The sequence below is a fragment of the Scomber scombrus genome, chromosome 15 (assembly GCF_963691925.1).
Source record: "Scomber scombrus chromosome 15, fScoSco1.1, whole genome shotgun sequence".
Taxonomy (NCBI): domain Eukaryota; kingdom Metazoa; phylum Chordata; class Actinopteri; order Scombriformes; family Scombridae; genus Scomber; species Scomber scombrus.
This window is the reverse complement of record NC_084984.1, coordinates 24450476-24462592: the sequence shown is the minus strand read 5'-3', so window position 1 is coordinate 24462592 and position 12117 is coordinate 24450476. Positions and strand designations below refer to the sequence as shown.

The 12117-nt window shown below is 38.9% G+C and overlaps 1 protein-coding gene across 1 annotated transcript in view; it reads right to left on the bottom strand.

The window, feature by feature from the left end:
* Window positions 1-5498: 5498 nt before the first annotated feature.
* LOC133995540 (myocyte-specific enhancer factor 2C-like) overlaps window positions 5499-12117 on the bottom strand; it is a 28094-nt gene continuing 21475 nt past the window's right edge. The window contains exons 4-10 of the mRNA XM_062434990.1: window positions 9220-9363; window positions 8930-9122; window positions 8812-8856; window positions 8430-8590; window positions 6774-6903; window positions 6563-6683; window positions 5499-5865 (exon numbers count right to left, since the gene is read on the bottom strand). Of these exons, the coding sequence (XP_062290974.1) occupies window positions 5499-5865; window positions 6563-6683; window positions 6774-6903; window positions 8430-8590; window positions 8812-8856; window positions 8930-9122; window positions 9220-9363 (1161 nt within the window). The remainder of the gene's footprint in view (window positions 5866-6562; window positions 6684-6773; window positions 6904-8429; window positions 8591-8811; window positions 8857-8929; window positions 9123-9219; window positions 9364-12117) is intronic.

Here is a 12117-nt window from a genome sequence, read left to right as displayed (position 1 = left end):
GAGCGTGCAGATAGATCTGTGAATATGAAGACGATACATGCATTTACATAAACAAGAATACACTATGCAGATTCCTCACAGATGTCAGTCTGCATTTAAAGATTATTTTACACTTTTATAAATCTGACTATGCACACACAGATTGAGTGTGCACAAGTTTAATAAATAATATTCCTTCTATAAAACCCCAACAGTAATTTAAAAGGATGCTTTTTAACCCTCCTGTTGTCCTCGAGTCAAGGAAGGAAGGAAGGAAGGAAGGAAAGATGGAAGGAAGGAAGGAAGGATGGAAGGAAGGAAAGATGGAAGGAAGGAAGGAAAGATGGAAGGAAGGAAGGAAAGGAGGAAGGAAAGATGGAAGGAAGGAAGGAAGGAAGGAAAGAAAGATGGAAGGATGAAAGGAAGGAAGGAAAGATGGAAGGAAGGAAGGAAGGAAGGAAGGAAGGAAGGAAGGAAGGAAGGAAAGAAAGATGGAAGGATGGAAGGAAAGATGGAAGGATGGAAGGAAGGAAGGAAGTAAGGAAGGAAAGATGGAAGGAAGGAAGGAAAGATGGAAGGATGGAAGGAAGGAAGGAAGGAAAGATGGAAGGAAGGAAGGAAATAAAGATGGGAGGATGGAAGAAAGGAATGAATGATGGAAGGGAGGAAGAAGGATGGAAAGGAGGAAGGGAGAAAGAAAAGAAGGAAGGAGGGAGGGAGGAAGGAAGAAGGAAAGGAGGGAGGAAGGAACAGTCAAAACAGACAGGGTCAATTTGACCCGGGAGGACGACACAAAGGTTAAACAGCTAACTGGTGCTGAATGAAGGTTATAATCACTGTGTACTCAGTGTAGTTTAACTTTATGTATCCTTTCCTCCCTTCCTTCTTTCCTCCCTTCCTTCCTTGACTCGAGGACAACAGGAGGGTTAAGAAAATAAATGAGACATAAGAAAGTGAAGATGATGATTAACTGAGTGAGAAAGATTTCCCAATTCCAGTAAATTCATTAACATTTTAAAAAGGTACATTAGCATATTTTAAGATTCCTCATTTTCCTGCAGAAGTTATATTTATTTCACTCTGACAAAGAACAAATAATAGAAGTGTAACCTTTAAAAACAAAACAAAAAACACCGAAGACGCAATAAGGACAAACCACACAGAGACTTTTTGTAACAGAGCCTGTATATTTTTCTGCAAAATACAAATACTACCACATTTTTTCTGAGTGAGGGCATTGCTGTACATGATCTCTGACTGCAACAACAGAGGTGCACTTTTTTTTCTTCTTCTTCTTCTTCTTCTCTGGGAAAAACATTGTCTCCGAAGTGGCGACAAAGGCCAGCTTATGCCGCTAACAATCTCTTAATAATAATAATAATAATAATAATATCAATATTTGACTTATTAGAAGCACGTTGGACATTTAACTGGATGTCGCCAAATACAAATAAAAATGTTTAAGGGGTCGTCATGATTGTCGGGACATTTGAGGTCCAGGCAGTTACTAATTAAACAATCAAACCAAGAAAGAAAAAAAAACACAAATATACTTTTTTTTTTTCTTTTTTTTCACACAGCGGTGAGCAGAACTACAAACACACCTTTGGTTAGTTTACACTCCACCTTTCTTCGTGTGAGCTTCCCGCCTCCACCTGCAGCCTGAGGACGAGCTCCTGGCTCACCTGTCCTGCAGTAAATCTGACCGGCAACGGAGACTCCACGCTTATTTTTAAGAAAGGTGTGCGAGTGCAGAAGAAAACACATCTGGGCTCTGCCCCTTTTATTTTAAACAGACATCAGTTTGTAGTTTGTAACTAAGCAGCAGCAGCAGCAGCAGCAGCAGCAGCAGCAGCGCCTTTCTAACTAAAAAACAGCTTCAGTTTTGGGGCTTTAATGAGTGAATTTAGATGCTGGATTTACAGTAAAAAGGGGAACATGCCAGACGGCTGACTGTGGCCGAGGGTTCGAGCTCCAAATATACAGTTTTAATACCAAAATATTCAAATGTGAACAACCCTTCGGCCACTTCGGCGTAAAAACAATAAAAAATAAAAAGCGGATATCACTGAGCAGTCCCTCCTCCTCTGGTTGTGTCAGACCCGGCTGATGTTTCAAGGCACAAATTATTCATGAGGATCTGTGCACACAAGATGTCTTTAATAGAGTTACAGCACAAATATACAGCGGTGTGAAGTCACTGAGTACATTTACTGAAGTAGAAAGGTATTTCAATTTTATTCCACTTTACACTTAAACTCCACTGCAGGGAAATATTGTAGAGCTGTTGATTATTCTCTTGGTTGTTTAGTCTATGAAATGTCAGAAAATGGTGAAAAATGTTGATTATTCTTCTATAAAGCTTCAAATGGCCTGAATGATTTAAAAGAGCTTCGGTTTACTGTCATAAAAAACTAAAAAGAAATGAAAATACTTTGATACTTTAACTAAACTCATCTGATAATATCTCCGTACTTTAACTTCCATACAGTAAATCTGACTTTGAATGGAGGATTTTTAATGGAGCATTTTTTTACTTGAGTAAATAATCTCAGCACTTTTCCAACCGCTGCAAATATGCATTTAATAATCAAAATTGAATTTGAATAATCAGTGAGATAATCGAGGGTCTGACACCAGCTGAACAGCAGACTTTAAATACTTTAAAATCTCCCTGAATGTTTAATAGAAAATGACTGTGCTTCCTTTCTTTAGTTTTTTATATTACTGTTATATTAAATAGAGCTGCAGACATCCAAAAATATCAATTTGATACAATAAGGAAATAATTTGTAAAACATAAACACTATAAACTTTGTGCAGCAAAGCATCACCGGCCCGTCAGTTATGGCTTTTTTAGCGTTACGATCCTCACGCTGACCTTTGACCTCCTGCAGATTATCGGCTCAACTCCAGCTGTTTCTGCATCACGAGTGAAGTTTATGGATCACTCCGGTCTGTTAGTAGTTTGTCTCTGTTGTTTGATACGTAAAAACCAAAACTGCTTCATTTGTCTCAAAGGGAAATAATGCAGGTCGTGTTGTATGGAAGCAAAAAGAGGCCAAAATCATTTGATTTAATTTTTTAAAGCAACTGAATACCAAATAGTGAACTTTAAACACAACTGAAGACTTAATGCTGAAATTAAGCAATTTACGTGAATTTATATGGTTTGATATTCCCAGAGGGTTATTTCAAGATACATACATTTATAAACTATATTATATTTTTCTTCAGATTCAGAGATTTAGAAAAAATTATAGTGTTTTAAGGTTTTCAGTCACTTATCTAAATTTCTCTTTCTTGGATCATGTGATTCACAAAATGTGATTGGAAAAAGATCTGATTGATGTTTTGAACTTTAAATAATCTAACTTTGGACTTAACGTGTATTTTTTTTTATAGAAATTGAATATTATTTAAGTATTGGAATTTTTTAATTTTTAAGAATCTGACATTTTTAATCCCTAAAAACGAAATTAAAAACAACCTAATGTTTGTTTTAATTTAATTGCAGAACTCAGAATAAATGTTATAAAGTTTCATATCATCCTTTATCATTTATAACTAATATAATCCTGTTCATCTTCTTTTAATTAGGGTTTTTTAACTCACACACTATTGTTTGCTTAGTATCTGTGTACATATATGATATATATATATATATATATATATATATATGATGGTTTTATTTATTTACATTTTTAAGTTCAGCATTGGTTCATTGTTAAGGTATTCAGTTGCTTTCATCCTTTCTTTGCTTCCACTGGCTCCTGTTTCTGGATTGTATTCACTGAAAATCTCTTCTTTCTTTCTTTCTTTTCTTTTTTTTTTGCTAACATGGCTCTGAAAAATTATCCACTAACTTTTTAATAAAGCGTCTTCACATCAAGTGAAATGTATCCAAAAGCTTCTTTTCTATGCAACCTGTTGCAAATAACTTTCTCATCACTCAAAATGTTAAACTTCCACAGCCTTCCGCAGTTTCTCTCTTTCATCTGTTCATCACCGACGCTCCCTCTCTCTCGCTTCCTGTCTCTCTTACTTACTCCTTCTCTTTCGTCTTTTATTTGCCACACATTACCTTCCATACTGTCATTATTAAATGTGCTATATGTTCCTTATGTGCGCAAATATGTTGAACCTGCAACACGGCATGTGTGCACGCCTAAACTCGTAGCTCCTCGTATGATCAACATGTTAATTAACTGTTTAGAGTACCAGACTTCTTCACTTTTAACCTTTTTGTTAGTTTGCATACATGTATGTGCACATATGTTTATGTGCATTTAACATATTTACTTAAACCCCCACCCGCCCCCGTCTCCCCGAACACACACACAAAAGAAGCGTTACATGTACACCAACAAACTCTTCAGCCGCTTCGGTTCATCTTTAAATCACATCCGAGGCCGATACGGGTAAAACTTGAAAAAAAATGATTTAAAAGATGGTCCAAAACTCCTAATTATAAGTCTAAGAAATGTAAGAATGAGGACTGTATACATAAAGTGTGATTCTTCAGTGTTGATTGCAGAGAAATAATTAAATACAACTTTCTCCACTTTGATGGGCCTGAAAACACATCACTAAGCATCAAAAACATTTATATTTTTGATGTTTTTTCCTTTCATATTCATCCTATTTAAATGTTTTTTGTAATGAAACTTGGAGTACTCTTTTAACACGTAACACTTAAGCACTTATTCTTCATTGTACTCATAATTTTGACACTTTTAGCGGCTTTACGTGTGTTTTTAGGGCTCTGAAATCACAGTTTATATATTATAAATAGTGTCTGATGGATAATTACAAACTTCTAGCCTATGCTTGAAATATTCTAGCACATAAACTATAGCAAAAAACAGCAAATTAAATATATCAAGTTAAATCAGTGAGCTTTACTTTTTTTTTGTTACCTTTGCACAGAGCCAGGCTAGCAGTTTCCCTTTGTTTACAGTCTTTATGCTAAGCTAAACTAACTAGATGTTGGCTGTAGCTTCGAGTTGTATCAGTTTTCTCACTGAATAAGCGAATGAGCGCATGTTTCAGGCTTTTTTGGGTCTGATCTGTGGGGAAATTCTTCTTTTACCTTCCAACTTTTTAGTTTCTGTTTTTCCCTGATGCTTCCTCTTCCTTGGGGATCAATACAAGATTGATTAATTGATTGACAAGGCTCCTAAATCTTTCTCATAAAGTCTCAGGTTTTCCAACTCTTGAAGTCAAAGTTTTGGAGCATCTTTAAACCGTTTTTAACAAGTTTTGACCCTCGGCCGGATCTCCGTGGAGTCTTTCCTCGAGCGTACAGGTTTAGCTACAGTACATGTTGTAAATACAGCAGAACATCGACTGTATCCGTATAAACCTGACTGACTCTGCTCGCCTCACGTACATGTTACACATATAGCACACCCACTCAGTACAAGAGAATAAGATAATAATAATAATAATAATAATAATAACACTATAAGGTAACTTTTCTAACATCCCCGTCCCCTCTGGCTGCAGACCGCCTCCCATCATGTGGCCCAGCCCTCCGATAGCCTCATCCGTTTTACTGACGGGCTGTGGCGCTCGTCCTGATTGGACATGGGCCGCAGGAGGAAGCCGTCGTTGCCGTGGTGATCCTCGCGGTCCTCGCTGCCCTCGTACGAGCTCCCGCAGCTGGACGCGCTGTCGCCGGGGGAACGGCCCGTCTCGTTGGGGCCCCGGCCGGCGTTGGGATACCCGGGCATGCCTCCGAGTCCCGTGCCCATCATGCCGATGCTCCGGTCTCTGGGAGGAGAGGCGGGCTCGGATTTGATGTGGAGGTTCTGGTGACCCGACGCGAGGTTCAGGTTCGAGTTCTGGCACAGGTTTCTGTAAGAGGAGAGAGAGACGGCGGGGCTGAAGAAAGATGGACATATGGACGAAATTAATCCCTTTTTACATGTGGAATATTATGTTTATGACTGACTAATCAAGAAGTGCCAAATATTGACTTTTTCAGTCTCTCAACGTGAGAATTTGCTGCTTTTCTTTGCCTCAAATTACAATAAACTGAATATTTACGACTTTTGAAAATTAGGGGCTGAGTACCAAATGGGACAAATTCTTCTTCTTCCAATTTTTGGCGCCTAAACGTGCACAAAAACTCGTGAAAATCTGCACCAGCATCGGACCTCGTGAAAACGGTTGCAGAAATGGGTGCTGCAAAATGGCTCTACGGTGCCCCCTGGAAAATTACGAAAATTGTGCCCCTTGGTCCAGATTGACGTAGATGAACAAAATTCGCTGTGCACATGTATCATGTAAAGATGCACAAAAGGTCTCTTGGAGTCATACACTAACTCCAACAGGAAGTCAGCTATTTTGATTCAAATTGTCCATTTTTGGCGCCATTTTTCCACCTCATACTTTAACAAACTCCTCCTAGAGATTTAACCTGACTGACTTCAAATTTGCTCTGTGTCATCTTAAGACCTTCAAATTTAAAGTTTTTGATATTTAAAAAATATTCAGAGTGCCTTTAAGTTTGAGTAAAAGAAATGTCACCTTTATGATTGTCTTTGTGAGTTTTACATGAACAGAAACAGACACTCACCCCATGTGTCCGAGCGCTGAGTGCTGCAGATTCTGTATCTGCTGCTGCTGCCAGTTCGTCACTGATCCCAGACCAGAACCGCCAAACCCGGACAGAGAGGACAAGTCGCCCAGCGAGAACTCTGCAGAAATACACACCGTCAGACGTTAATCTCATGAATCAGATCCTGAATGAAGCAGCCTGCTGCAGTGTTCAGTGTAGTTTAGATCACCTGTGCCGTAGGAAGAGGAGAGAGATGAAGGGTAACCGCCCATTCCTTGTCCTGGTAGAGTCTGAGCAGAGAGGGACGCAGCGGGAGTCGTCAGCGACTGAGCGGTCTGAGAGTGATTTATTCTCTGATTCTGCAGAAACAGAATAAAAACACGACATCAGACTTTATACACTGATACACACTGATGCTGCAAAATGATGCTAAAATGAAACTAAAACTAACTAAAGACACTAAACTGTTCTCATCAGCTGCAGAATCTATGAGAAATGTTTTCAGATTTTTTATGTCAATATGAAAAATATGAAGAGTTTATTTATCTGTTCCTCTAGTGATGATAATAATTTATAACTGTTTTACTACCATTGTTTTTATTGCTTATGTACTTACTTACTATTTATTATTCTTTATTCTTTTTATTGATGCTCTTTCTATTTTTGCAGCTGTAACACTGTAAATTTCCCCACTAATAAAGGACTATCTTATTTTATCTTATGATACACTATGATGATGATTAACCCTCCTGTTGTCCTCGAGTCAAGGAAGGAAGGGAGGAAGAAGGAAGGAATGAAGGGAGAAAGAAGAAAGGAAGGAAGGGAGGAAGAAGGAAGGAAGGAAGGGAAGAAGGAAGAAAAGGAGGGAGGAAGGAAGGAAGGGAGGAAGAAGGAAGGAAAGCAGGGAGGACGGAAGGAGGGAAGGAAGGAAAGAAAGGAGGGAGGAAGGAAGGAAAGGAAAGAAGGAAGAGAAGAAGGAAAGGAAGGAAGGGAGGAAAGGAAGGAAGGATGGAGGAAAGAAGGGAGGAAGGAAGGTAGGAGGGAGAAAGGAAAGAAGGACAGAGGAAAGAAGGAAGGGAGGAAGGTAGGGGGGAGGAAAGAAAGAGAGAAGGAGGGAGGGAGGAAGGAAAGGAAGGAAGGGAGGACAGAGAGAGAAAGGAAAGAAAGAGAGAAGGAGGGAGGGAGGAAGGACAGACGGAAGGAAGGAAGGAAAGGAGGAACAGTCAAAACAGACGGGGTCAATTTGACCCGGGAGGACGACACAAAGGTTAATAAGACCTGAATCTGAATGTATTGCTCACTACAGGCTGAACTATTGATATTCATCATAATTAATAACAAGCAGTGAATTTGATCTTGAATGCAGCCTTAAGAGTTTCAACTAGACAATTAAATGCAGGAAATACAGGAATATCATTCATTCATTTACATTTACATCAATCGAGCAAAAACATATTCAATTATTTTTACACTAAAATCATGCACAGGAGGTTGAAGTACTGTAGTTGACTTCAGTTCAGTGTTTCTTTTTCTACAATCCCGGCTGATTAATTGATTAATTAACTATTTTAGTCAATTTTTTAAATCTAAAAAGCTAAAAATTTGCTGGTTTCAGCTTCGGAAATGTGAAGATTTGAAGCTTTGATGACAGTAAACTGAGTATCTTTAGATTTGTAAGTTGTTCTACTCTCTAATATTTTATAGAGAAAATGATAAATAAAGAAAATAGAAAATAAAAATGTCCTACTCTGGTGTACTTACCAACATGAGGTCAAACTCCTCACACTGTGGGCAGCATTAAAGCAACATGAGACCAAATCAATACAACAAACATGAGAATAAACTGACTTTAATGACTTTAATGATTAGAGGTGGAAATACTCACGATAGTCGGCATGTTGTTGCATTTGTTGGAGGGAGGCATCAGCGTGCGGAGGTCGGGTTTACGGCTCATGCTCATCGGTGGACTCTTGTCCTGCATGTTTTTGGAGACTCCTGGAGACAGCAGACCGGGGGAGGTGCAGTGGTTGTTGTAGCTGCCGTTCACTGGTGAGAAAAACACACTCAGACGTTCACTTTCAGACCCAACTTCATCTTTAAAGTTAATGTGATGTCACTTTAACATGTTGGTTTGATGTGTGGATCAGTGTTTGAGTCACTGACATTCAACCAGCATGTTTCAGAGCTTTCTGACTAATTGATTATTTGATCTAATTACAGGCAGATTCATTGGTTGATTAGTTGCATCGCTTCATGAATGAACTCACCCACACTGGAGACGACGGTGCTCGACAGCTCTGATCCCATCAGTCCTGCAGAGAGAACAACAGTTAGACATCCAGATGTTAAACAGCTGGAATCATCGAGTCATTCGCACCGACCTACCTGTGTTTCCTGGGCTTGGGGGCCGCTGGGGGGACATGCTGTTTCTCTGCAGGGAGGGGTGTGTGTGAGACATTGGCAGCAGGTTGTGGTTCCCCAGAGCGCCCCCTATGCCTGGGTGTGAGTACAGCATACCGGTGGGGTTACTGCCGGGGATGGACACCCCCATGTCGTAGTTGGAGGGGGGCAGACCCTGCTGGACGAGCATCAACAAGAACAACTCAGTCAGTAAGCAGTAAGAAAACCGATCAGTGACTTTAAAAGCTATCGAATCAAAGCAGAGCTGAACGTACACAGAGTCTCTGCCTGTTGATCATCAGGTCGATGTCCTCGTTGATTTTCCTGTACTTGTCGTCGGACTCGGGGCTCTGCCCTGCAGAGTCGTCGGCCTCGATGTCGGGGCTGTCGCAGCCGTTTAAACCTTTCTTACGCAGCGTCTGGTTAAAAAAAGAAGAAGAAGAAAAACATAAGAACACATCTGGACACACATCTTTCATCCAAAACTTCTTTACTCTTCTAGTTGCTGCTGATTTATTGTCTGAATTTATTTTTCTATTTCATTTTGTTCTAGTAAAGCATTTGTATTATACAAATTAACTTAATTATTACATGTACAGCCCTTTAAAAGGCTTTTATTATCTTGTTTTGTTCACATTTTCTTGTTTTTGTGTTTTTATGCTCCAAAAAATAAAAAATAAAAATGTCCTCTTGTGGGACAAAACGATCTAAACTCTTTTAAAACCCTTCAGTTAATGAATATAAATAGTGACAAACTTACATATGTGCCTGAATACAACAGCTACAATAAACTACAACACTCAGTATATAAATCCTTGTGTAAAGACACAATCCTTTTTCTCTAATAATCGATACATCAACTTGTTGTTGTTGTATAAAAAGTCAGAAAACAGATAAAAACCTGCATCACAACCTCCTAAATAGTCGTTTAAGATCCATTTGTGTGATTTTTTGTGTGACATTTATCCTTTAAGTTAAATGTAAAATAATGTAAAGGCACTAGTTATGTATGATCCTTTAAAATAAAAGGGAGCAATGTCTGTTTCGGCCACATGGGGGCGCCATTACAGCAGAAATCCCAACAGGAGACTTCACAGTAACTGACTGGATGAGCTGAAGGGACGATTTAAGAAACTCTACTGAGACTTGTACTCCTTAACCTTAAACTTAACTTTAACCTTTAGCTTAAACCAAACCACATTCGTCCATCCAGCCAAACATTTCCTCTGAATCAGTGATTCAGACTGAACACAAAAAGTACCATCACACGCTCTCCTCTGATATTTCGTAACTCTTTATGTGTTTAAAAATACATAAAAATTAAATGAGGATGTGTCGGCTTGTGTTTCTTCTTATTGTTCAGCCACAAAAATGAAATGAAACAAGAAAAAACGTTTCTCTCGAAACTAGGACTTTCAAGTTATTATTGTGACATTTTTGCCCTCAGTTCTGCCTCTCAGGCTACAAACAGGAGGTTTAACTGGGGGTGAAACACCACTCAGGTCTTCTCTGCATGTTTTTTTAATCTATATCTTTACTCCAGTTTACTAAAATGTCATCTCTCCACATCACACGTTGTATAGTCATGATCAGGAAGGCCTCATGCTTTCAACAGTAAGATCCATTAAAATGTATTTATAACACAGTTCCCAGCAGAGACGTCTAAACACGACGCGTCAAAAAGCATTTTTCTTCTTCCTTCTTTCATCTACTGACTTCAAAACAAACCTTCTGTCTCTGTTTCTGTATCAGCTCCAGTGTTTCCTTTCTGGGAATTTTTAGATTTGGGTCATTTTTTGGTGTTTTACTTTAAAACTTTAAAACGGGGTGATTGTTGTGTCCCCTCCGCTTCTGAACTTTCAGACTTTTCCTAAAGTGACCCACAGTAAACAAACATGGAAATAAAATGCATCTTCTTTTTTTTTCCAAATATTTTTGCAGCTTATATACATTTATATATATGTGAATGTACAAGTTTGACCTGTGTTTATGAAAATAATTGAATTAAAACATGTTGTTTTCATCATATTTTATTAAATATTCTCCTGGACCATAAAATAATGATTGTGAATGTCTTTTTTCCATTTGATTAATTAAATATTTAAGAATGACTGATGAATGTGAATTAGTGTGGAGACTAATCATGAGTCAGAATATGAACAGAATATAAAAAACGGTCATGAATATTAAAAGTTATTTTTTGACTCTTGTAAATGTCGACACGCAGCGAATATTCGGTTATTCGTTCAGACCGATTGTGAAAAAATTGGGCTCATGCACATCACAAGAAACCACAGCAACGCTCACTTGTTGAACGTAGAAGAACTGAGAAGCTTTTTATACAAATATTATTATTATTATAATTAAAATCGGACTGAATCGGGAGATCGGTGTCGATATTCAACCTCACCGTTGTGCAATCTGTCTCTGCTCTCATGTAGGTATCAGATGATGATGATGGTGTGTGTGTGTGTGTGTGTCTTGTACAGTATGTGGTTTGGCTCTCGGTGGTCTGCTTCAGCACTTCACAGCCCATTAGTCCAGTCTGTCACTGCAGCAGTATCACACACACACACACACACATACAGGGCTCAGCTATCCCACTCATCCCAGTCATGTCCACCTGTTTTCCTTCAGAGGAGGGTGGGGAGGGTGTGTGGTGAGAGGGAGGAGGGTGGGGGGGAAGTGGGGGGTAAGGGTGAGGCAGTTACCACCAATGCTAGCCTGGCTGGAGGACGGATGGCCGTAGAAGGCTATTTTTTGCTCGCAGTGGTTCTCGTCACTCCCACTGCCACACACACACATGCACACACACGCACACACACATGCACTGTACACGACGTTACTACTGTACACCCACTCACTCACTCCTTCCTTTTTCAATAAAAAAAAAGGGAAAAAAGCTTGACTGGGTAACCTCGACGCAGCCAGGAACGGAGGTGGAAGAAGTATTCGGTTAATTAACTTCAGTAAAAATAGCAAAACCGCACCATAAAAATGCTCCATTACAAGTTAAAAGTCCTGCATTCAACTTTTTTTAAACTTAAATACAGAATAATTAGAAAAAATAACAATACGATAAAAATCAAATACCATGTGTTCATAATAACAATAGGAAATACAAGGAAGCTGGATTCTTAGTGCACAGATTTAGTCTAGTTTATGATAATTAT